The 27,712-nt window shown below is 34.6% G+C and overlaps 2 protein-coding genes and 1 pseudogene across 4 annotated transcripts; 2 read left to right on the forward strand and 1 right to left on the reverse strand.

The window, feature by feature from the left end:
- The first annotated feature begins 259 nt into the window (after positions 1 to 259).
- On the forward strand, positions 260 to 2,951 carry LOC120158557. 3 transcript variants are annotated; one of them, XM_039169379.1, is made up of 5 exons: positions 260 to 448; positions 1,273 to 1,593; positions 1,672 to 1,727; positions 1,801 to 2,026; positions 2,271 to 2,951. In XM_039169379.1, the coding sequence occupies exons 2-5, from the start codon at positions 1,287 to 1,289 to the stop codon at positions 2,777 to 2,779; spliced, it is 1,098 nt and encodes a 365-aa protein (XP_039025310.1). In that variant the 5' UTR covers positions 260 to 448; positions 1,273 to 1,286; the 3' UTR covers positions 2,780 to 2,951. The 3 variants fall into 3 exon arrangements, with proteins under 3 accessions (XP_039025310.1, XP_039025309.1, XP_039025308.1); XM_039169378.1 differs by having other exon boundaries at positions 1,268 to 1,727; XM_039169377.1 differs by having other exon boundaries at positions 1,273 to 1,727.
- Positions 2,952 to 4,199: 1,248 nt separating this feature from the next.
- On the forward strand, positions 4,200 to 4,991 carry LOC120158592 (60S ribosomal protein L19-1-like). Its single transcript, XM_039169418.1, has 2 exons — positions 4,200 to 4,345; positions 4,489 to 4,991. The coding sequence occupies exons 1-2, from the start codon at positions 4,234 to 4,236 to the stop codon at positions 4,953 to 4,955; spliced, it is 579 nt and encodes a 192-aa protein (XP_039025349.1). The 5' UTR covers positions 4,200 to 4,233; the 3' UTR covers positions 4,956 to 4,991.
- A 48-nt stretch (positions 4,992 to 5,039) lies between these two features.
- LOC120158820 lies at positions 5,040 to 26,858 on the reverse strand (annotated as a pseudogene).
- Positions 26,859 to 27,712: the final 854 nt, after the last annotated feature.

Genomic DNA, 27,712 nt, shown 5'->3' on the forward strand with positions numbered 1-27,712 from the left:
TTTTTATGTATTCAAACTCACCTCTTTAAAATTTTAAAAGTTTATGTTCGTCCCCCTTAGATTGGAATACTGCACCAGTCCTTGCATTACACACAGTTTAAACTGATAGTTTGGAGGGTAAATTGAAAATAAAAAAAGTTAGGAGACTAACATAGAGGAAATGTATACTTTGAGTGGAAATGTGAATTAAGCCAAAAGTTAAATAGATGAGATAAATCAAGGTGGGTTGGGTTGATTAGAGGAAAGGAAAGTAGGCCGAACTTTATAGCCGAATGAGAATGGCAGCAAAACGTTGAACAAAAAACCCTGCTTCTCAAGTGTGATCAAAATCCTCTCCGTGGCGGAGGAGACGGTGGAAACACTCTGCACTCCGCAAATTCGCCGCCGCCGCCGCCGCCGCTTCTATCGCTCTCCTATTTGCAATTACTTCCTTACTTGCTTTTCCCAGGTATTGCTTTCATTCTTCTTTTTTCAACACAATACAACACTCCTCCAAACATTTACTCTCATTTTTAGATTACAATTAATAGAAAAAAAGCTTTACTCGAGTGTAATTTATCTATACTTTCACGACGCGGTATTGTTTGATGTATCTGAAACAATTGGTGGGTTATCTTCTGTTTTTGTTGTTATTATGATTTATTTTCCTCTGGAAGGCAGCTATATTTGTTCAATTATCTTTTTGAAATTTTTGGAGGGAGTTGCCCCTCCAATGTGCCTGATTAGATATCAAAAGGATACATTGAACTGCATTTCTTGGATTATTAGGGTTTGAATATGTAGGTTTAGCTTGGTGACGATTCATTTTTTGTTTTCATGACAAAAGTCTTCTCTGTTTATCTATGATCCCTTTCATCAGTGTCTGTTGTGCTTTTTTTTTATGTATTTTCTCCGACATTTTTTGAGAAAATCTTTGGGAAGAAATTTGTGCAATGATTTCAGCAGGTGAATGAATAGGCAGGTGAATGAATAGCTGTGACTAAAGAAGAATTTACAGGAATGGATTTAAAGATCTGAAAAAATGAGTAAATAGTGACCTTATAGCAAAGGTGGTGGCATTGGATTTCAGAATATCCATTGCTTTATCTTCGCAACTGAAGCTACAGAATGTCAAATTTCAAGTTATTTTGACTTATGTCATGAGTTCACTACCCCATTAGAATTGCTTGTTTTGATATTTGTTTTAATGGAGATTTTATAGGTATATCACTAGATACATTATTAAACCAAATAATGTATGCTGATGATTGATTTATGTCTTCTTAAGTGCAGTGGCTAGTTTTCTCATGGAGAGATCTGATGATGAAAAGGATGGAATCTATGGAAATTTTATGCCCAAAGAACTGGGCCATAATCTTGCATTGAATGGTATGAAGTTTGTAGATGAAGTCCTTAATGGACAGAGTGAGCGGTGTTTGGAAAATTTTCGCATGGATAAGCCAGTGTTTTACAAATTATGTGATATTCTACAAGGCAAAGGCTTACTTCGGCATACAAATCGTATCAAGATTGAGGAGCAATTGGCCATTTTTTTGTTCATAATTGGCCATAATCTACGGACTCGGGCTGTGCAGGAGTTATTCAGATACTCTGGTGAAACCATCAGTCGCCATTTTAATAATGTTCTGAATGCAATTATGGCAATTTCATTAGAATTCTTTCAGCCCCCAGGATCTGATGTTCCACCAGAAATCTCGCAGGATCCTCGATTTTATCCATATTTTAAGGTGCTCCTAATCAGTAATTTTACTAATATCTATTTTGGGTTACTTTTATCTCATTTTCAACAACATTTTCTAGGATTGTGTGGGAGCCGTTGATGGCATATATGTTCCAGTGATGGTTGGTGTAGATGAGCAAGGACCTTTCCGAAATAAGAATGGATTACTTTCTCAGAATGTTCTGGCAGCTTGTTCATTTGATCTTAAATTCCATTATGTTCTAGCTGGCTGGGAGGGTTCAGCATCAGATTTGAGAGTTCTAAATTCAGCACTTACCAGACGTAACAAGCTGCAAGTCCCTGAAGGTATTTACATATTCATAAGATACTAACTAGTTTTTCTCTCTTGGATGCTGAATAAATTGACATTGTCAGTTGGTGTTTGGATAATTAACCCAAGCATTATTTTAAGGAATGGGATCTTAATCCATATTTGGACGCCAGATGTAGCCTTAAATCTCTAGGAACATCTAGAATAATACATTTAAGCTGTCTATTACTTCCTAAAGTTCCAGTTTTAGCAGTTGGATGAAAATTTTCCATTATGCAGGAAGATACTACCTTGTGGATAATAAGTATTCAAATATGTCAGGCTTCATTGCCCCGTATCTTGGTGTCCCCTATAATTCGGATGAATTTCCCAGTGGTTATCATCTTCAAGATGCCAAGGAGCTATTTAATCAACGACACTTCTTGCTGCGAAATACTACTGATCGTACTTTTGGGGCCTTAAAGGAAAGGTTCCCTATTCTGATGTCAGCCCCTCCTTACCCATTGCAAACACAGGTGAAATTGGTAGTAGCAGCATGTGCATTGCATAACTACATCCGTAGGGAGAAACCTGATGATATGCTTTTTAAAATGTACGAACCGAAGACTGCCTTACAGATAAAGGAATCATTGGCTCCACTAGAGGTGGAACAAGCAATGATACAAGTCGATACCTATGATCTGGAAGTTGCATTTGGAGCAGAACATCCAGAACATAGTTTACAGTTAAGGGATTCAATTGCAACCGAAATGTGGGAAGACTATATTCGTGATTTAGCAGCCATGTAGATCGATATGTTCATTGTGGCCTTAGAGTTAGGTTAGACCTGATACATTTTCGTCAACAATGACTATATAGAATGACTTTCTCCCTTTTGGATGTACATTGGCTCTTGGTTTATACAAAAGAAAGAATTCATAATATCTTCTTCCATGATGTCTCCGGTCGTTAATGCCTACATTGGTATTACTCGAAACTGTGGATGTACCATGACTGCAACTCAGTTCATGAGGGCTGAAGTCTACTAATGATAACCAGATCACCCAATTTGCATAGGTATGGAATGGTACCCTGTCTATCTTTGATTAATTGTTAACGAAAGGTGCAGTTGCGTGGTAAACCCGACAAAACCGTACTTTGCCCTTCTTGCATTGCCTTTTGTTCAGAATGAAAACGGCTATCGCCTTGTCGAAATATTGGAAACTTCTACCTAACCACTACCAATTCACATTATGATGATACGTCATGGTTATGGTACTTATTTTGGTTTCAAATATATATGTGCATTATGTTAATAGGACAAGTTCAATTTCTAAGCTTTCGAGTCGATGGCTTAAGTCGTCGATTGCTATAGTTTGCATAATTAATTATTTGTAGGCAATAATGACCTTTTTTTTGTTATTTTGATTCTTAATTTTTTGATTTGATCATTGAATTTTAATTTTTTTTATCAAATTGGTCAAAATCAATGAAATGTATTTGACCATCAAACTCTCAATTTATTAAGAAAAAGTGACGAAATAGTTATGTAATATCATTTATTTTCTTGTCAATGTTTATGTAAATTATTATGTTATCATGTACAAAAGTACTTTAAAATTATTAAAGTCATAAAAACAACAGTAACTTTTTAAAATTAGAAAACTGAAAATATATGGCAAATTATATAAATTATAAAAAGATCAGGATAATAACGTAAAAGGTTTTAAAATATCATATAACTATAATAATTGTAAAAGGTTCATAAAATATTATAAAGAGTTGTGAAAGTTATAAAATTATAACCGAAAAATTGTAAAAATTAAAATGTGTAAAGAATTGTAAAAAAAATATAAATTTCTAAAAATATAACAAATTATAAAAATATTATAATTATTCAAAAATTTGTAAAGATAATTTTATATAGTTTCTGGAATTTTATACAATTATTATAGTTTTTACATTTAAAAAAAAATTATAATTGTAGATTGTAGTATTAATATTGTGATCAATTTATGCTTCATAGTCAACAAACTTTGTCCCCAAGAAAAGGAACGTAGTGAAATGTTGAAAAGGTGATTGTAGTCAAACAATAAACATGGAATACACTTGCAGCCCAAGAAAGTAAATCACAAGCAGATTCATTGGACAAAGTATATTTATAATAGTGGCAATAGCAATGGTATCATTTAAGGTGCCTTAGTCACATATATACAGAGAGGAGAGAAATAGAAGTTACAAGTGTGTGTGCATAGCAGTAGCAATGGTATCATTGAAGGTGCAGAAGCGGCTGGCTGCAAGCCTCCTCAACTGTGGAAAGGCAAAATTATGGCTCGACCCCTCCGAGGCCCTTCTTATCTCCGTGGCCAATTCCCGTACGTCTCCTTATTCATCATTTTATTTTTTACTTATCAATGATATTCGTTGAATGAATGAAAATAGACTGTTAAGATTATAAATATAAACTAAGAAGCATGTTTCATTAATGTGCATGGACCTAATAGTAATATTGATGCAGGTATGGACATAAGAAGGCTTGTGAAGGATAGTGTTATTATCAAAAAGCCTAACGTAAGTCGCTCAGGATGGAGACACAGGAAAGGCAATCCCAGGAGAGAAGGATACGGCAAGAGAAAGGGAACAAGGGAAGCAAGGCTACCATCCAAGCTTTTGTGGATGAGAAGATGTCGTGTCCTCAGGCGACTCCTTCGGAAGTATAGGGAAATGAAGAAGATCGATAAGCACATGCACCATGAAATGTATCTGAAAGCCAAGGGAAGCGTTTTCAAGCACAAACGTGCACTTCTTGAGACCCTTCATAAGGCTAAGGGTGATAACGATCCCAAGTTTCATTTTGATCAGATTATAGCTGTTAAAACCATGGGTAAGTCAGGTACCAAGGAGAATAGGATTCCATGGAGGAACCAAAATTTGAATCCATCAATGGAAGTTATGAATGCGTTTAATAATGTTAATTTAGTTTGAAAGTTTGTGTACAAATAAAGTCGATGTAATTATGCTCATTACATTCATCAATAAACGCCTAACCCCAAGATATCTGGTCAATTCTTGCTAATTCAACCTATTTTTTTTATTGTTTAAGCCTTATGGCCTATCCCATTCTTAACAACAGTTTGTGTCCATTTATTTGTTTCCAAAAGGAAATGAATAATATGACGTTTTTAATGCACAAAAGGATCATAATATGTTATAAATTGGAAAGCACAAGCAACCCTTTTCCTGCTTTTGCAGGATCAGTGATCACACATCTGGTTCACCCCCAAACCATCAGGCTTTTCCAGCAGAACCAAATAGATGCATCTTCTCAGCAACCACAGCTTTCATGGCTTCTACAGCAGAAGCCATTACATGCACTAGATCTCCCTTGGGACTGTTCAGGGATTCCATGTAAGCTTTTTGTACCTCCGTGTTCACGTTGAACTTCCTCACACCGTGATCTATGCAACCCTGTCCGAGGTAACTTAATCAACAAGGTCAATCGGCCTCGAATTCATTCATCTAGTACAGAACATAAGCAAATTCTTCAACTGTCGATATTATATGTGAAAAACCCCACAGAGAAAGTAGATAGTAGATGATAACTTCACTAGTTCCTTGGACAAACCAGAGGCCCCATGCAGCACAAGGAAAACTCCTTTCTTTGAACTTAGGGCATATAGATCCTGAACAACGAGGAAAGGTTTACCAAAGCTACCAAGGACTTATGTAGGATGGGTTCATTAAAATGTTATTATGCTATAATACTGGAAAACCGAATCTAGCAATTAAACGAACAAAAACCGACATGTAATTTAGCTTCTCGATAACCATGATTTTTTCTAATCTGCCATCAGCCCATGATGATCTATAAGCATCTAAGTGCAATACTAGTTACTGACATGAGAATGCATTTCAATCAAAGCTCTGTAAAACATATAAGTAGACATTAAAGGGACCAGGTGAAAATTTACCTCTCTGATTATGTGAGTACTCCAGATTTACCACAAGCCTTTTGCTATTGTCATTGCACCATCATATTTTTAATTTTGGAGCAAACTTGGCCAAGAAATAACAGTTGGGGAACCTTCTAAACAAACAAATACTATGTAAGCACATAAGGAATATCAACAATTACCATTCCACAAAAAGAATTTTATCACGTTTTTAATTCATGTTTTCACTGTGGTAAAAACAAGCTAACTCACCAGCTCAAAAGATTGCAAGAGTTCTTTGTTTGAGGTACCATGGTTTATATTTAGGGTCTGTTTATTTCACTGAAAATGTTTTACGTAAAATGAATTATATTTTTTGAAAAACATTTTCTGTAAAACGTTTTACGATGTTTGGAAAATGTTGTTTAAACCCTTTTTCCATTAGTTGATGAATTTTATTGAAATAATTATTTATTAAAGTAATAGTGTTGTATTATATTTTAAAAATATTAATTAATATATTTTAAATATCTTTATTAAAATATTATTAGATTATTAGATTAATATTAAATATATAAATAATATTATTCATTATTAATAATATTATTTCTATGAAATTAATAAATAATATAAATTTTATTAATAATTTATTATATATTATTAAAATAAAAATATAATATCTTATATTATTATAATATAATTGATTATTTTATTATAATATTAAAAATATAATATTATATTATTAGAAATATTAATAAATATATTTTAAATATTTTAATAATTAATATTTTGATTAAAATGATATTAAAATATTTTATTAATATTAAATTCATAAAATAAAATTATTTTGAGCATTTTTTCTTTGAAGTGAAAAGTTCGGAAAATGATTTACGGAAAATCAAATCGTAAGTCATTTTCCAGAAAACATAAAGGAAATTCTGTTGACCAGGATAATGTTTTACGTTGACCAACCAATTTTCCTCCAATCAAACACTGGAAAATGAGGAAAAACGTTTTACGTGAAACAAATGGACCCTTAGTTGAAAATGTGACCACGAGAAAGGAAAAGAAAAAAAGAATAAAAAATAAAAAATTTTGGTTTTAGTTCATATAATAGAGAAAAAAATCATTGAAATTACATAGAGAAAAGGTTTAATCGAAGATTTCACAAACTAAGAATACGATGAAATTTCCCTTCACAGGATTAATTATAAAAATGAAAAAGAATCGTAATATTTTAAATAAACAAAGCATAAAAGATCTTGCGGAAATATGCTTCAAAACTATAATTATAGTTGAAACTACACCGGTTAAAAGATTACCAGTAAATTTAAATTTAGATGAACTACATAAGTGATAAATGTGTACCTCATCCCTAGAAAAGAACTGTCTTGACTCTAAATTTGCCTACCTCCTTCAAAGAGTTCCATGTGAAGCACCATTTAGATCTCACTAAATGTTTTTTATGAATTGAATTAGTTTAAGCATGCATCATGTTCTCTTTAACACTGTAATTTAATTGACCACGACATCCATCCTTAACCCGAACTTAGCTTAGAACAGTGTCATAACCATTTTTTTTAGGTGGAACAATTAAATATTATTTTTAAAACGATTATGACTTTTATTTTGAAAAATTGAGTATTTTGGATTAATTTGGATTAAATTAAATAGAGTCGCCATCGACCTTTGGGTTAGGTAGGTCGAATACCTAAAAACGTCTTTTTAAAAGAAATTTAAGAAAAATCATTTTTTAAGACAAAAATGGTCTACATTTACCAGAAATCAAATTTAACGGGTTCGGGAGTCGGTTACGTGTGGGGAAGGGTAAGCACCCCCACAGCGTCCAAAAATGGTACTGTGTCGCTTGCACATTGTCGTAAATGATGGAAATGATAAATCGAATATAAAATTAACCTATGATCCATTTATTGAGATTTATTTAATTTGCCTCGAATTATTTAAAGAAAATCCTTTAACTCAATCAGAAATCTTGAAATTTGCAATCCTCCGTCGGGAAAGCTATTTCAACCATTTCTCATTCGTAAAAGAATATTCTACCATTGATTATGTTAAAAATACAAATCGAATATAACTAAAAACAATGTTTACATACGAATAAATTGATTAACTAAAAACGTGAATTGAATACAAATTAAAAATTTTGAAATTTACATTCACATAAAATAAAGTAAATTGTCACTTAAAATAACACACATTGCATCGTTTGAACAAATTAATTAGCAAAATATACTTAACTTATTTCAAGTTTCTATGTCGTTAAAATGCCGTACCGGATCACACCACTTCGACCAAGTGGTACTTTCCACGCTCATTCTACGCATATGTATTATTGAAAATAAAATCGAAAATCAAATATTTCATACATAGATACAAATATAATGAGAATAAATGTAATTGGAAATATAAATATTTACATTAAATGGAATTAAACACATTATTTACATAATACAAATAACCATGTAATATGTAAAATACATTCATATATAAATGACTAAAATAAAAATAAATAAACATTACAAACCAAAATAAAATACAAAAATAAGTAATTAAGGGACTAAAACAAATTAAAACATAAATTCGTAAGGGCAAACAATAAATTTACCTAAAGTATTTATACTTAAAACATTGACCATAATGTAAACAAAGTAAATTAAAAATACTAATTAAAATAAAGAAAGGTAACATTCAGTGACTGAAATGAAACATTTGTAAATATTAAAACCAGAATCGAACATAAACAAAAATAGTATGATATATAGCATGAGGGACTGAACAATAATTAAACCAAATACCCAACAGTGACTAATATGTAAAATACATAAATATCCTGTCCAAATTCGAACATTCACAAAAATACACAACACACGAAATTAGTGACTAAAATGAAACTATTACAAACATTGGGACCAAAGTCAAATATCCACAAAAATGACATAACATACATTAATAGGACTAAAATAAAATATTTATAAATGTGATGGCCAGATTCGAATATCAAAGAAACATACATGAAATATTAAATCAGTGGCTAAGATGTAACATTTATAAATACTGAAACCAGAACCAAATATAAACAAAAATGTTATAATACCTAGGATAGTGACTAAAATGTAAAAGTGAAAAGATAAAGGCTCAAATTGAAATAATGTAAACTTCATTCCATGGCTAAATCGTGCGGTTACCAAGGATCAGGGACCAAAAGCGTAGTTACCTCATGCGTGAAATTACAGAACTCGTCCCCTCAAAACGACGCCGTTTCCCACAAGCTATAAATAGCCCAAATATCTCCTTAAACCGGCCATCTGTTTCATTTTAACCTAGAGAAGAGAGAGAATAAGAGAGACAGAGAGAGATGAGATCCAGAAACCTCTCTGGAAACGGCGAGATTCCGTCGTGCCGGCCGCCTCTGACCGGCGGCCGCCGCCGTACGCCGACGCCGGAGGGAGAGAAAATGACACTATTCAAAGCGTCTCCAGGCCCTGAGCAAGGATCTGGCCTCCGTTTGGCCTAAAAACGGCTCAAACGTGGTAAATCCGAGGAGAAACCTTTCGGTTTCTCCATCTCCGGCGACTCAGCTCCCCCAAACTTCCAACCTAGGTATGAATCCCTCCTTTCCTTTTCTTCTTTGGTTTATTTTTCGTTTTTTGGGCTCTCACCGAATGGCTCTCTAGGTTTTTTCTTCAACCCCGAATACCCCGGTGTTTCTCTCTCTCCGTGATTTCTTCGAAAACCCGAATCTGATTATCATTTTCTTTGGTTATCACTGAATCCCCTTATCTTCTCCTCTTTGGTCTTTTTATCTTTCCTTTTTGCTTGTTGGATCTTGTTGAGATGATGATGTCTAGAAAAAAATAGGGGATCAGTCTCAGATTTAGGAATGGGTTTCTGATTTTTTGGGGTGATAGAATCCCAGATTTTTGGGATTATAGGGATTGATGGGGTTGCTGTGGTTTACCGTAGATGACTGTGGGGGGACCTTCGGTCACTGTGGATGCAGGCAGCCATCGTCAGAGGCTGTCGGCGAGGGGACGCTCGGCTTGAAGTTGAAGAGTCAAGCGGCGGCTGGAGCTGGAAGGCTAAACGGCTGAGCTGATGATATTTTAGGGTTTCAAACCCTAAGCTCTGCGTGATCTGGACCGTTGGATGGGTCCAGATCCAATGGCCAGAAATGAGGCGGCTGGAACATTGAGATGAAACCCTAGCTGGGTTGTTGGACCGGGTCTGGGTTTTGATTGTAGTTGGGCTTAAGTGGATGGCCTGCACAAAATGTTGTAATATGTAATTAATAAACATAAACATAATAAATAATAATAATAATAATAATAATAATAAATATATAAATAATGATAAAAAAAGACCCGGACAAAAACAGGTGTCTACAGCTGCCCCTCTTTGCACATTCTTGTGTTAACAAGAATAGGGCAAAGACGACAAGACATCACGTTTTTGTCTGGTTCTCTCCCTTTTAAACTTAGAAATTGGATAATGTTGGTTGTTGGGGACGACACTGCTCATACGTGATGAAGAGTTCGAGTCGTCTAAAGGTGACAAGGTTCCTACATGATGAGGAAATCTAGTCGAGGGATGACACTGCTCATACATGATGAAGAGTTCTTGGCCATCTTTAGGAAGGGTGATAACTCGGTTCCTACGTGATGGGGACGACTGGTTATCTATGGTTGACACGGCTCCTACGTGATGAGGAGATCTGATCTGGGGAATGACACGGCTCATACGTGATGAAGAGTTCTGGCCATCTAAAGGTGATAACACGGTTCCTACGTGATGAGGACGACTGGTTATCTATGGTTGACACGGCTCCTACGTGATGAGGAGATCTGGTCTGGTGATGACACGGTTCCTACATGATGAGGACGGCTGGCCATCTTTAGGAGTCATGGTTTCAAGAGAAACCAAATTAAAGATTTGTTTCAAAAGAAACAAACCCAGAGATTTGTTTCAAGAAAAATAAACTCAAAGATGATATTTTTAAAAGCAACTGTCTCAAAAGAGACAAAATTCGTTTTAAGGGAAACGACTCAAAGACGACGTTTAAAGGGAAACTGTCTCAAATGAGACAAAATTCGTTTAAAGGGAATTGATCTCAAAGATTAGTGTTTCGAGAGAAACAAACTCAAAGATGTTTTTTGTTTTAAGAAAAACATACTCATAGACTTTGTTTGTTTTGTTTCAAGAAAAACAGATTCAAATGATGGTAAAATTTGTTTCCAAAGAAACAAACTCAAAGATTTTTCTCAAAGAAACTGTCTCGAGAGAAACAAAATTTTGTTTCCAAAGAAAGAGATTCAATGATTTTTTTTTTGAAAAGACATTGTCATAAGAGACAAAACTTTGTTTTTCAGAAAATGGTATCTTAGTGAGACAAAATTTTGTTTCCAAAGAAATAGCCTCAAAGATTTTTCTTCAAAAGAAATTGTTTTAAGGGATAAAACATTGTTTTCAGAGAAACCAACTCAAAGATGATCTTGTTTTAAGAGAAAATGTTTCAAGAGAAAATGTTTCAAGTGAAACGACTCAAAAATGGTTTTATTTCAAGTGAAACAAACTCAAAGATTTTGTATTTCTAGAGAAACTGCCTCAAGGGAGTCAAAATTTGTTTTAATAAAAACAATCTCAAAGGTGGGTAGTTTTAAAAGAAATTGTCTAAACGATCTCAAATGTGGGTATTTTCAAAAGAAGTTGTCTCGAGAGACAAAATTTTGTTTCAAAGGAAACAAACTCAAAGATTTTTTTCAAAAGAAATTGTCTTTAAGAGATAAAATTTTGTTTCAAAAGAAACAGACTCAAAGATGGATCCCATCTTAAGTGAGACCAAATTTGTTTCAAATGAAACAATCTCAAAAGTTAGTTTTTCATTAGAAACTGTCTCAAGAGAGACAACATTTGTTTTTAAAGAAATAGACTCAAAGATGATTTTGTTAAGAGAAACAAACTCAAAGATTTTCAAAATGAACATATTCAAAGATTTAATTCAAGAGAAACTGTCTCAAGAGATACAAAATTCATTTTAAGAGAGACAGATTCAAAGATTTTTTTCAAAAGAAATTATCTTAAGAGAGACAAAATTTTGTTTCCAAAGAAACAAACTCAAAGATTTTTGTTTTAAAAGAAATTATCTTAAGAGAGACAAAATTTTGTTTCCAAAGAAACAAACTCAAAGATTTTTTTCAAAAGAAACAATCTCAAAGATTTTTTTTCACAAAATTGTCTCAAGAGAGACAAAACTTTGTTTCAGACTCAAAGATTTTTCACGAAATTGTCTCAAGAGAGACAAAACTTTGTTTCAAAATAAATAGACTCAAAGATTTTTCAAAAGAAACAACTCAAAGATATTTATTCAAAAGGAACAGACTCCAAGATTTTTATTCAAAAGGAACAAACTCAAAGATTTTTTCAAGAGAAACTGTCTCAAGAGAGACAAAACTTTGTTTCAAAATAAATAGACTCAAAGATTTTTCAAAAGAAACAACTCAAAGATATTTATTCAAAAGGAACAAACTCCAAGATTTTTATTCTAAAGGAACAAACTCAAAGATTTTTTTTCAAGAGAAACTGTCTCAAGAGAGACAAAAAAATCGTTTTAAAAGATTCAAATATTGTCAATTTTGTTTATATGGAAATGATCTCAAGGGTGGTTTTCAAAAGTGTTTATTTTGTTTCAAATGAAACAATTTCAGGATTTGTTAAGAGGGGAAATGTCTCTTGCGAGACAAATCAGCTTTGAAAATCTCAAGTGATATTAATTTTGCTTTAAATACAACAACCTTGAAATTTGTATTATGAGAGAAAATGATGTCTCAAGCGAGACAAAATTTGCTTTAAGATATAGTCTCAAATGAGACAAAATTTGTTTTTAGTGAAATTGTCTCAAGCGAGACAAAGTTTATTTTTGAGGAAACGATCTCAAGTGAGATCAACTTTGTTTAATGTGAAACAAATTCGAAATTTGGATCTCAAAGGGAAAAGGTCTCAAGCGAGACGAAATTTGTTTTGAAAGAAACAAGAATCTAAGGTGAGATTAATTTTGTTTTTAGTGAATCAAATTCAAAATTTGTATCTCAAAGGAAAAATGTCTCAAGCGAAACACAATTTGTTTTAAAATTCTCAAAATTTGTGGAAAAATGTCTCAAGCGAGACGAAATTTGTTTTGAAATAGATACGATCTCAAATGAGATCAACTTTGTTTAATGTGAAACAAATTCAAAATTTGGATCTCAAAGTAAAAATGTCTCAAGAGACTGAATTTTACTTCAATAAAAAACCTCAAAGATGATAGATAGTCTTCTTGTTCCTGTAGGTTGAGGAAACGTCTTCAGAGGATCTGATTGTTGACTTCAGGAAGCCAAATATGTGGATTGCATTGTTCTTTCAAGTTGAAAACATCTGGTTATTTCCGAGCTCTTATTTCCTGAAAAGATCAGAATGATGCATTTTTGACTAACTATCTTGGATGTTATGATAGATGTCAATATGAAATTTATTTGATTTTTTTTTTCAAGTGAGGAGAAAATGTCTTTAATACACATGATGATAAATGTTTGATACAAATTTTATGTATCATGTATGTATGTGTATGTATGTATGTATGTATGTATGTATGTGTATACTCTTCTCGATCTGGAAGGAGAATGATCGCGAGAGCAGTCTTCACTCTATCATTGATTCAACTTGTCCATATTTCCACCAATGTGTACTCTTACAAACCTTGACCTGAGACCATTTGTTTGTTCCATCAAATTTTGCCCCAAAATTTAGCTTCTCTTGCCCCAGCTTCGATCTTGAGCTTCAGATAGATATTTTTTGAATTCCAAGATACGCCTCCAGAGAGATTATCTTGTTTGAAAATGTTTTTCTTCTTCTTTTGTTTTCAAAAGTCTGAAAATATCAATAGTTTTGAAAATGTTTAATCAAAAGATTTGAAAATATTGCCGCTTTTAAGGTTTCACAATTGACAAATCATAGAACAAGAGTTCATTGGATATCAAAGAATTAATTACACTTTTAATCCTTCAATAAATTATAGCTATTTGACAAGTGTCAAGATCAATGCTATCTTTGAGAAATGGTTAAGTAAGGAAGGATAAAAAAAGTCTCAAGTGGTTATTTTTGGTCAAAAGTATAGTGTTCTCATTTATTTGATGTTCTCTGATCTGATGGAGTAGCTTCTGTACTCAGTTATTGGAAGTGTGCTCTGACTCCCAACTCTCATGTTCTCATTCATGTTGTGTGATGCCTCATCAAGGGATTTGAGCAATCGTCTCCTATGTAATAATCTTCATATTCGAGCCGCCCCTTTCAGGTCTTCAACTCGAATCCTCATTTGGTTTCAAGACGTTACTCAGAATTTTACGTCTTTAACCCCCCTTTGTTATTTTTCTCTATCATGCATTAAAGATTTTAGAAAATCTTTATAAGTAAAATATTAATCCTGATAGGCGGGATGAAATATGAGGATAGTCTCTTCCGCTTAGAAATCCATGTATGATTAGAAGGGACTTGTAAGGCACGTAATGTAGGTCATGGTTCAGGGTTATGAAAGAAAGGGATAAAAGGCCCAAACATGTGTTTTAAGGGTATTTGAACCAAGGATCAATTAACTCTGATGCCTTCGATCTTGTTTTGCTCAATTTGAATATACTCGCATGTCCTTCTCTTGATGTTTTATGATCTTCGAGTCAAGTGATTCTAGAGTGATTGTTTTTTATTAATCTCACGGTTTGAAGCTCAATGCGTCATTTAAGTCAGGAGACTCTTTGTCTGTGTTCTTTGTCCTCTTTTGTTCTTTGCTTTTTCTTTGATTTTTGCTTTGATTTTTTTTCTTTGCTCTTTGTTTTTTTCTTTGGTTTGATCTTTGCACTCTGCGTCTGGTTCACCTTTCGGTATCTCATTTGGATCAATTTTCTTCACTCAGATTTCCTTCACATTGCCCCCTAGTGTGGAGGGTGATCCTTGGTTAGGGTTGAATCAAAAGAAAATATCATTCAGGCTCAAATGGGGACACAAGGGATATATTTTCTCCTTTTGTGAAGGGATAAAGAAAGAAAGCCGTTCATCATCTCATAGACAGAAGTCCTTGCAGAAGAGGTATCCCCAGGGGGATAAATTTTCAGGATTAATTTTTATTTAAATGAAAACAGTAATTAATGCATGATAGAATTATTTTGAATGAATTCCATTTTTTCTCTTCGCTTCTTGCTCTCAACATGTCTCCATTGCTCATGCTCGTCTTCAGAAAATTGATGCGAGATGCCCCATACTGTGTCTTCTTTGTAGGAAGGTTTATGTTCAAGTGAGCATCTCGTACTCAATGTCTGTAGGTTTTATTGGTAGAAAATGTTGGTTTTACGTCTAAGAAGACTATTGTGACTTTATTGACTCAAAGAAAGGTATGGGTATGACTTTTGTGTCTCAAAAAATAAATGCAGTGTTTCAAGGTGGAAAGGATGTTTCAAGGCCTTAAAGAGAGGGAATGTTTCAAGGTCGAAAAGAATATTTCAAGGTCTCAAAGAGATAGAATGTCAAAATTTGGTTCCTTGGTAGTGACCAAGAATTATTTCGGGTAAAAATCGAGATTTTATTTTAGGGTTTTAGACAGGATAAAATAGGTCTAATCTTGCCATATGTCAAAAATCTATAATTCTTGAAGAATTAAAAGAATATGTAATTCATTCGATATTCAAAGAACTAAAGATTAAAATTTGTTCAATTATTTAACCTTAGAAGGTAGCATCATTTCAGTCATCAAAGATTAAAAATATTTAAGCAAATATTGAATAAAGAACAAAAACGAGTTCAAACAAAACAATCTCTATGGATGCAAGTGGTTGATGCAATGACTTCTCTGGCTTAATATTAGGATACCCCTGAATAAAACATAATATGGATTTTGCGTTTTAGTGTCTTGCAGTTGTCAGTGGTATGCCCCGAGCTCCCAACATGATAGCTGCATATGGCGTTAATATCATGGCCTTCAGGATATGGGGTCTCTCTTGGTTTGGATTGAACTGGAGTCACAAGGTTCCTCTCAACTAGCATTGGGAGCAATTCCTCATATGTCATTGGGATTGGATTGATGCGACAGAATGCCTTATGAGGTTTGGTCCCCAGATTAGCTAGATAAGATCATTCAATGTTAATATCATCTCTTTCCTCATTGTCGGAATGACTAGTGCCTCCCATCTGGCCATTATTGACTGCTCTTTCGATCATTTCTCCACACATGACAATGTCAGAAAAACTCTTAGTGGCAACCCCTATCATGTAGTCGATATATGGAGACTTCAATGTATCGATGAATAGAGTGATGAACTCTCTTTCAGTCATTGGTGGATGCACTTGAGATGCGACATCCCTCCATCGTTGAGCATATTGTCGGAAACTCTCATAATTCTTCATCTTCATATTCTGAAGCATTGTTCGATCGGGGCCATATCAATCATGTGCTTGTATTGGCCCAGAAAAGCACTAGCCAAATCCCTCCAGGAGCGGACTTGAGTATGACTCAGTTAATTATACCCCCTAGAAGCGGGTCCAATCAAACTATCTTGGAAACAGTGGATCAACATCGGATCATTGTTAGTGTATCCAGTCATCCTTCGAATAAACATCGTGACGTGGGCATTGGGGCAACTGGTTCCCCTGTACTTTTCAAACTCGGGCATCTTGAATTTGGGCGGGAGCACCAAGTCGGGAACTAGTACTAGTTCTGTTGCATCCATCCCGTTGTGAGAGGTTTGTCCTCTCATTCCCTGAAATGTCTCTCTGCACCACTGTTTCAAATTCTCTGGGATCTCGTTCTTGGCTCTTCTCGTCGCTTGGTAACTAGGAATCCTGTTGGACGAGATAAGTGGTTGTGAATTAGCCTGTGCCTTCACACATTCAACTGTTTCACGGGTCAAGGAAATTTTCTCTCTGCCTTTTCCTTGGTTAAGCTCAGCCATTTTTGCTACCATTTGGCCAACTATGTCCTTTTGGTTTTGCAAGATACGATCCACGGTGTTCTTTTGCATCTGCTCCATTCTAACCTCCCACTCTGCTTGCAACTTTTGCAAACTCTCGTTCAGCTCTTTCTTCAATTCCTCAAATTTTGCATCCATTTTCAATATTGTGTGAATGCAGTTGCACAGTTAGAAGCGCTTCCTCAAAGTTTCCCACAAGGTATGATTAATGCACGTAACAATGCTTAAATGAATGTTGAATAAAATGCAATGATACAAATGCGGATGCAAAAATATTGATCCCAACGATAAATACCGTAGAACAATTCCCACCAGAGATAAAAATTTCACATTACAAGACAGTCCACTTTACAGACATGTCTTCGCTTAGATGGTGAGCCTGGAATGGATCACTGCTTCATATCGGATCTTCGTCCTCAAAAACGATGCCCCTCAAGCGCTCTGTAATCTGACTCCGTTAATGCCTCGGTGGTAGTGAGGTCGGTGTGTCGCTCTTTGATAACTAGCGATGAAATGATTGTAGATAAGACTCCACTGCTAGATTACTCCTTGAATCAGTGGATCATCATCTCAGTATCGAATGATGCACGATCTTCGAGCTCACTGCTTCGTCTCGGATCTTTGTACTTGGAACCGATGCCCCTCAATGCTCTGTAAACTAACTCCATTAATACCTCGGCTATGCTGAAGTTTGTGCTTCACTCCCTGATGGTTAACGATGGAATAATTGTGGATGAGAATCTACTGCTGGATTACTCTTTAGATCAGTGGATTATCATATCAGTCTCGAATGATGCACGATCTTCGAGAAAATCTCATTCTTGTACTCTGGACTTCTTTTTAGCCCTCGATGCATGTCTGTGTATGCGATCACTTAATTGAAAACTTTTATCTCTTCTTGTGAAAATTTTCTCTCGAATATCCCCTTACGGATCAACACTTTTGCATTATGATGATGCAATGCAATGCAATGCAAATGACGAAATGACACAAACAAAAGATAAGAAATAAGTTAGTATACACAAACAAAAGAGAAAAATAAGTTAGTACATGTAAAATAATTGATACAAATAAAAACGAAATTCAGAGATGAATATAACACCTACCCGTCATGATATCTATCCGAACATGCTTTCAATAAATAACATTCCTACCTAGACATGCTATCTATCCAAAATGATTTTTTTTTTCAAGAAATTAATCCTAACCGCATGGTATCTAGTTCGCATGCTTTTATTTAACCTAATTTAAAGCAAAAAGGAAAGGTTCAGAAATGCTCCTCCTTTGTGTATACTTAGTTTGGGTACCTACTGACGGACAGAAATTCGATATAACTATACCTAGGGTGATCGTTCTACGGTTCACTATATGCATGGTTTCGGCTCTAACGTGAAAATGGGACTCGAATTGTCCTTGATGTCGGTGCCCCCTTGGGCTGCCAAACCCTCGATCCTCACCCATTACAGGTTTCTAACGGAACGAGTTCAATTCGAGGGGATTCAATGTCTTATACCCATACGAGGAATAAATCCCTACGAAGGTATAAGATATGTATCCCATGGGTTATTTGCTAAAACTCATACGAAGAATAAATTCTTACGAGAGTAAAGCACTCACCCCGACTAATTTGGATCGAAGCTCGTGTCTGGAGCTTATGTTATGCACATGTATGTGATGTGTGTGAGGAGGAATATACCTACCTTCGACCCAAAAGGACAACAAAACAAGGAAAAAATGATAAAATCCTGACAAAGCTGAAAGCCAAAAATAAAATGTTAGTACGACAAAAAACGAAGCAATTAAAAATTTCAATAAACGGATCATAAATTAACTAAAACTAGAAATCATAATTTCCACCAAGATGACAATATGTAAACGACATACAGCCTGACTCTCTAAAAAAAGTATTCCCCAGCGGAGTCGCCAAGCTGTCATAACCATTTTTTTTAGGTGGAACAATTAAATATTATTTTTAAAACGATTATGACTTTTATTTTGAAAAATTGAGTATTTTGGATTAATTTGGATTAAATTAAATAGAGTCGCCATCGACCTTTGGGTTAGGTAGGTCGAATACCTAAAAAACGTCTTTTTAAAAGAAATTTAAGAAAAATCATTTTTTAAGACAAAAATGGTCTACATTTACCAGAAATCAAATTTAACAGGTTCGGGAGTCGGTTACGTGTGGGGAAGGGTAAGCACCCCCACAGCGTCCAAAAATGGTACTGTGTCGCTTGCACATTGTCGTAAATGATGGAAATGATAAATCGAATATAAAATTAACCTATGATCCATTTATTGAGATTTATTTAATTTGCCTCGAATTATTTAAAGAAAATCCTTTAACTCAATCAGAAATCTTGAAATTTGCAATCCTCCGTCGGGAAAGCTATTTCAACCATTTCTCATTCGTAAAAGAATATTCTACCATTGATTATGTTAAAAATACAAATCGAATATAACTAAAAACAATGTTTACATACGAATAAATTGATTAACTAAAAACGTGAATTGAATACAAATTAAAAATTTTGAAATTTACATTCACATAAAATAAAGTAAATTGTCACTTAAAATAACACACATTGCATCGTTTGAACAAATTAATTAGCAAAATATACTTAACTTATTTCAAGTTTCTATGTCGTTAAAATGCCGTACCGGATCACACCACTTCGACCAAGTGGTACTTTCCACGCTCATTCTACGCATATGTATTCTTGAAAATAAAATCGAAAATCAAATATTTCATACATAGATACAAATATAATGAGAATAAATGTAATTGGAAATATAAATATTTACATTAAATGGAATTAAACACATTATTTACATAATACAAATAACCATGTAATATGTAAAATACATTCATATATAAATGACTAAAATAAAATAAATAAACATTACAAACCAAAATAAAATACAAAAATAAGTAATTAAGGGACTAAAACAAATTAAAACATAAATTCGTAAGGGCAAACAATAAATTTACCTAAAGTATTTATACTTAAAACATTGACCATAATGTAAACAAAGTAAATTAAAAATACTAATTAAAATAAAGAAAGGTAACATTCAGTGACTGAAATGAAACATTTGTAAATATTAAAACCAGAATCGAACATAAACAAAAATATGATATATAGCATGAGGGACTGAACAATAATTAAACCAAATACCCTACAGTGACTAATATGTAAATACATAAATATCCTGTCCAAATTCGAACATTCACAAAAATACACAACACACGAAATTAGTGACTAAAATGAAACTATTACAAACATTGGGACCAAAGTCAAATATCCACAAAAATGACATAACATACATTAATAGGACTAAAATAAAATATTTATAAATGTGATGGCCAGATTCGAATATCAAAGAAACATACATGAAATATTAAATCAGTGGCTAAGATGTAACATTTATAAATACTGAAACCAGAACCAAATATAAACAAAAATGTTATAATACCTAGGATAGTGACTAAAATGTAAAAGTGAAAAGATAAAGGCTCAAATTGAAATAATGTAAACTTCATTCCATGGCTAAATCGTGCGGTTACAAAGGATCAGGGACCAAAAGCGTAGTTACCCCATGCGTGAAATTACAGAACTCGTCCCCTCAAAACGACGCCGTTTCCCACAAGCTATAAATAGCCCAAATATCTCCTTAAACCGGCCATCTGTTTCATTTTAACCTAGAGAAGAGAGAGAGTAAGAGAGACAGAGAGAGATGAGATCCAGAAACCTCTCTGGAAACGGCGAGATTCCGCCGTGCCGGCCGCCTCTGACCGGCGGCCGCCGCCGTACGCCGACGCCGGAGGGAGAGAAAACGACACTATTCAAAGCGTCTCCAGGCCCTGAGCAAGGATCTGGCCTCCGTTTGGCCTAAAAGCGGCTCAAACGTGGTAAATCCGAGGAGAAACCTTTCGGTTTCTCCATCTCCGGCGACTCAGCTCCCCCAAACTTCCAACCTAGGTATGAATCCCTCCTTTCCTTTTCTTCTTTGGTTTATTTTTCGTTTTTTGGGCTCTCACCGAATGGCTCTCTAGGTTTTTTCTTCAACCCCGAATACCCCGGTGTTTCTCTCTCTCCGTGATTTCTTCGAAAACCCGAATCTGATTATCCTTTTCTTTGGTTATCACTGAATCCCCTTATCTTCTCCTCTTTGGTCTTTTTATCTTTCCTTTTTGCTTGTTGGATCTTGTTGAGATGATGATGTCTAGAAAAAAATAGGGGATCAGTCTCAGATTTAGGAATGGGTTTCTGATTTTTTTGGGTGATAGAATCCCAGATTTTCGGGATTATAGGGATTGATGGGGTTGCTGTGGTTTACTGTAGATGACTGTGGGGGGACCTTCGGTCACTGTGGATGCAGGCAGCCGGCGTCAGAGGCTGTCGGCGAGGGGACGCTCGGCTTGAAGTTGAAGAGTCAAGCGGCGGCTGGAGCTGGAAGGCTAAACGGCTGAGCTGATGATATTTTAGGGTTTCAAACCCTAAGCTCTGCGTGATCTGGACCGTTGGATGGGTCCAGATCCAATGGCCAGAAATGAGGCGGCTGGAACATTGAGATGAAACCCTAGCTGGGTTGTTGGACCGGGTCTGGGTTTTGATTGTAGTTGGGCTTAAGTGGATGGCCTGCACAAAATGTTGTAATATGTAATTAATAAACATAAACATAATAAATAATAATAATAATAATAATAATAATAATAAATATATAAATAATGATAAAAAAAGACCCGGACAAAAACGGGTGTCTACAAAGAGGATAAACACTCCCAAGTAAATGCAGCCTGCTACTAGCAAGACAGAATTCAACAGAGTGGCTAATTATAAACCAGCAAGAATCGAGATATTAATAAGCTACAGAATAACATGATAAATACGTATACTTGACCTTAAGCGAATCAAGTTTGAGATTTGGACCACTTGCTGGATATTTTCCATGCACGTTCCCCATGCATACTGCCAAGGCATCTATCCCATTCTCCTCTATGAATACTCGAGCCTGAATTTCATGAGCAATAGAGAAATGATAGTAGCAAAGCATTTTTCAATTTGATTAAGTTCCGTGACCTGATTCACATCAGTCAGCTTTGCTTCATAATCTTCAACAGTCAAATCATCTTCAGTTCCAGACAATCTTCCAAGTTCTGCCTCCACAAGCATATCCTTTAAGTGGGCCGAGTTTGATATGTGCTTTGTGAATGAGATATTATCCTTAAAGGGAAGATGCGAAGCATCCACCATTACTGAATCAAATCCCTAGCAGTAATAAAAAGCAATTTTATATCATAAACAAACTAATCTATGTAAACACATAAGGAATACCAACAATTACCATTCCACAAACAGAATTCTATAACGTTTTTAATTCATGTTTTCACTTTGGTTAAAACATGCTAACTCACCAGCTCAAGAGATTCCAACAGTTATTTCTTTGAAGTACCATGGTCAAAGTGAACAGTGATGGGAACCTGCAATACATGCACCGGCATCAACTCAAATTCCTTATTTTTCCCCCTCTGTTTTGTAAAACTAGCACTTGAATAATTACGTTATGCTATTTGCAATAAATTTCATCTTCAGGGAGATGGTTTTGTTCTCAGGCCTATGTGGAGCTAAATACAACATCCAGAAGATTATTGTATGCGATTTCAACAAGGAACAAATAACAGCCTCATCCTGAGCATTTTCTCTCTCAAAAGAGATGAAACACAAACTGAAAATTAAAATAAAAGAATCAGTTTGTGCTTGAATTGTATGTATGTATGTATGTCAGGAATCTGTAATGGGTTTACCAACTCAAAATTTTAGCATAACCAGCAGTACACAAAGGAGACATCCCAGTAAACACAAACCAGATGTTCTTGCTACTATTACCAGGACAAAGTTTAATCGACAATTTGAAAACTACAAGGCAGACACACTGAAGATACCGCTTTTGGATGCATGTTATATAATTCAATTTGCATCTTATTCCATTCTTTTTTCCATTCTGACTTGGTAAATGAAGGGCTACTTACGCTGGCCTGTTCTGCAGCAGATATGCAGCAAGCAACCAATGTAACCCCTCCTTGCTTAAACGCAGCAGGATGAACCTGGAAAAGAAATGGATCTTTTATAAATTATTTTTGGAATTGGAACTAAAGAAAGAAGAAAAAGGTTCCAACAAATTGTAGATGGTTGGCCTATGAGACATGGTCATGTAAGGGGTACACTAAAATTTTCTTTGTAAAGAGGATTGAAATGACAAAATCATTTTAAGGAATTACTGTGCTAAATTTGGAAGCCAGTTGAAACTTTTCCATTAGATTAAAATCTTTTGCATTCGTTCTCCTTTCTATCCTATCAAAGCCCAACATTAATCAAAATGCACAATACAAAAATTAAATAAAGGTTATATCCTGCAACCTTGAGTTGACAAGGGCATTCAAGTTTCTTATTTTCTGTATCCTTGTTATGAATGTACAATCCAGACTAAAAAGGTAAACCAGATCATGCTCTGCTAGGGCTTTTTGCACGTGTCTGCCACATTCCAGTAAGGTCTTCCCCTAACCAATGATTATCTACATAACTTGATTTTGCATCTCTTAAATTAATTACGCAAATGGCATAGGTAATTGCAAAAACTGGGTCCCAATTTTACCCTTTGGACAGTTGTATGTCATTTAAGATTGGCCTCAGCAGTTAATTGTTGGACATGTAAGCCATAAGATCAGGCTCAGGGTGGTTCCTTATTGGGCATATATGTATAATAGGTAGCATCAGGTGACGAGTTTTTTTTCAGGAAAAAAATAGATGAATCCAAATTCGAAACTCACAGATGTCAATGTATGGTGCAAGGGAAAAATGATACGTCTTCTTTATGTGAATATTTTTTTTATATAATTTCAAAAAACCAGCTTCTGACCTGTAAAATAGCTGGACTACGTTCTTGCTCTGCAGCTGCTACTACAGTCTCAACTCCTTCCATGTTATAGACATTGAAGGCTCCAACAGCAAAGCCACCCCTTTCAGCATTCTTTAAGCAGAGAAACATTGTCAATACCCGGGGAAGGATTAATAATAAGAAAAATAGTAAAAGAGAGCATCTACTAATTACAATTACAATAAGGATCTCCTTTGTCGATGAGAGTCTGAGTGGGTGAGCCCAAGATCTCACTACTTCTGCTAGTGCTTTGCTGTCGCCAACATTACCTATTGAGAAAGGTAATTTACTAGAGTTAGGCTCAACTTTTTGATTTTAGTACAATCTGTTCAAAGACATCAAAAAAGAAAGAAATAACTTCTACCAGGGAAAACAATGTAGGGAACTCCGGGATGACTACTCTCAGGCCCTAGCTCCCACAAAGGAACTCCGTCTAGGGCCTGTCCGACTACTTTGACACGTTTTGCTTCAAGAGATTTTGTAGCAAGGTCTGATGAGGTGATTCCACCCTAAAACAGAAAGGCATAGGCCATTATTTTGTTTCAAAACATTTGAATAAGCAAAATTGGTTGCTCTCAATTGGTAAGAACCAGTGAAAAACATAACATGAAGAAGATACAAAATGCAAAATGATTTCATTGCAGTGATATGTGGCTGAAGGGTGACCTTCATTAGAAATTTTAAATCTTCTAAAGATGATAAAAGGTTAAATATCACTCCAAGTAAAATCTATACCAACAAAGTAAACTAAAATATCCAGAAAGACGATAAATAAATGTCAATATCTGCTTTGAACAAGTTAAGATGGAACAATATCAAATTAACCATTTGTTTGCTACATTTGATTTATATTTGTGCAACATGCATTCTTTAAGTTTGGAATATTTGAAATAATCTCTCTCAAATGCAACTCAAAACTCACAGGGTTCCCAGTTTCTTTATGGCAAAAGATTCTAGACAAAAATTTAAACAAAAAGAGATGCGACGATCACTAACCACAGAGTTATCAATTATGTCAAACATTATTCAATAAAAATAGCAGGTAATCATAGTGAGGCTGCAAATAAAAACATTTTATCATCTTCAGCTGCCAAAGAATGAAGTTGGTGGAAATTACTGCAAAGGAATTCTATGAAAGCAAAAAGAATTTGATGAACAACTTTCCTATAAGATGGAAGTACATGACTTCCGAGGGATATCAGATCCTGAATGCCTATAAAATATAACCAAGCAATGCTTGGTCAATATTTAACTAAAGTACCTTGGCCAGAATATAACGAGGTCTTGTAGTTATCCGCCTGACTACTTCAACCAGTGCAGAGCTCACTTTGAAGTTGATCTCTAAACTCTCAGAAGCAGCTATCAAGAAAGGAAGGTTAAACAATAGCCATTTCAATAAAGAGAAAAAGAGAAACAAAAATATTGCACTAATACCCGTCTTCCAAAAATAGCAAGAATTATTTTATATTCATGCATGAGGATTTTCCAAGAAACTTAAGAAACAAACCTTTTCCCGTGATGAGTTCTCTGCTGCTCATTATCAGAGTATCTTTACGAGCTTCAAGAAACACAGAAGCCATCTCTGCAGTTTTATTAATTTCCTCCTCCCTCTCTTCTGATGACTTCATTTCAACTTTGTGAACAGAAACCTGTTCACAACAAAGAAAAAAACTTAGTACCTAGTGTAGATTGTAGCCAAATAAATTAGAGTTTTATTGTAATTTAATTATTAGAGTTTTATTTTTATTTACTTTGTACTCGACATCTTATCAAGACCTAAACTATGTAGCCATTTTCAATGAGAAAAAATTACAGAGAATACAATCTCTTCTCTGCTTCAAACCGTCTTCTCTATTTTCTACACCTAGTACAAACCACTAGTACATTGGGCACATTGCAAAATTTTGCGGTAGGTTTCACATATTTTGGTGTCAAAAAGACCAATTAAGCTTAAAGTACAAAACAAAGATACATATTATGAATTTTGGTCACCTCAATGCTTTTCAACATATGTCCATACTGTAACTGAAGCTCTTCAACCTGAATGAAAGACATGCAAAGAAGAGAATATCAACTTATAAAATTGAAGGCTAATATATATATATATGGCTTTATAGTGAGTTCATCTTATCAATCATTTAATCAATTGAATCCTCAAGGCACGAGGAAGGAAATTTCAAGACCGCCAACTAAGACAAAATTGTAATGAGGCATAGATAATTCGGATTTAATATTCACATGGCATTCTTTTAGCATGTATTTAAAAATTCTTTTCTTTAGTTTAGGCAAGTCTCGAAGAAGACCATTAAGTGTCTTGGAACCTACTTAGAGAAATTCTATGTTGATGCATTTAGTCTACGTAATCCATACCACATGCAATTCTATCCCACTTGGAAAAAGGAGCGGGTGGTGTCATATTTCCGTCCAAGAAAGGGCTCAACTGATCATAAACATTGAAATAACAGGATAGACATACAATAGATTTAATTTAATAGGCTTTGGATTGAAACCGAAATAGAAATAACAATGACCTTTTAAAATTAATTTAAAACTAAGAATAAAAATAAACTTCTAAAATTCACCAAATTTGGACCTGTTTTGTTGTTTTCGGAACATATGAGTCCACCACTTCTCTCTTTACTTAATCCTATATCCTTTGGTAGGATTGGAGCTTTTGGGATAATTCCAATGCCAGCAGAAACAAAGCTGGCTGCAGAACGGCATAGGAAAGATTTTCCCTTCAGTTCCGCCAGTCATTTGAGTTAACGATCAATACACCTAACCTCTCAAAATATTTATCAGCATGTTCAAACAGATAATATTACACTGAAAACCGTAATATTTGCAGTATCTTACCTGGATCATTCCAGCTGCAAATACAGCCATGTCTCGTTCACTAACTGCATCTAATTAAAGCTCCAGCCATCAGTATCATTACACAAATAGATTTCATATAAAAGGTCTGATATGCATTTAAGTTTTGAAGGTCATTCTAGTTACAAACACAGTTCCATCCTTGTATAAATCAGATACAAGAGCTTAACATTGCACATTTCAAAAGGATAAGCAATTGATAAACAGTGATGAGAACCAGATGAACTTTGTTGAAATTATACAAAGTTGGAGATAGTCAGAACAATGTTGTCTTACCAGTAATTACACTATTAGTCATCACTTAAATAATGAAAATCCAACTTCTAATATACAGAAAGTGATAAACAATTAAACCATGGCCTTGCATCAATTTACAAGTCCTGTAAATTATGTACATCACAGCATGTAACACCCTCAACCCGTACCCAACCCGGATACGAGTCTGAGGTGTCACATTAACTTTTCAACCTTTGACTCTTGACCAAAAATCAAGGAAATTTAAAACTTTCGTTAACATAAAAGCGGTTTACTTACATGACATGACTAAAACAACCAAAATTGATTAGAGCATTCATAACTGACACTTTACTTACATGCCAACATACTATACACGACAAAATACATACTTTATCAGTTACTTCTGATCTGATCTTCTGGCAGTGCTCCTGTTATTGCCACTCCTATTTCGGTTATGCTCGATTCTTGGTACCTACGTGTAAATCACTTACACGCTAAGTCATAGACTTAGTGAGGCATAACATAAATATATGTATACGCATGTATAACAATGAATTTATGAACATGCATCCTTACCATTGATCATGACATCTTAACTTGCATATATTTATTATACTATAACATATATGATGATAGTATGCACATATAAGACATATATTTTTATTCTGATTTCGATTTAATTTATCTTTGGATTGCCCATGTACATTATTGAGAACAAAGGTATGTGAGTACATAGAGGTTGTGCACTATGCTGTCA

This window comes from Hibiscus syriacus, unplaced genomic scaffold (genome assembly GCF_006381635.1).
Source record: "Hibiscus syriacus cultivar Baekdansim isolate YM2019G1 unplaced genomic scaffold, ASM638163v2 tig00111330_pilon, whole genome shotgun sequence".
Classification (NCBI taxonomy): Eukaryota; Viridiplantae; Streptophyta; class Magnoliopsida; order Malvales; family Malvaceae; genus Hibiscus; species Hibiscus syriacus.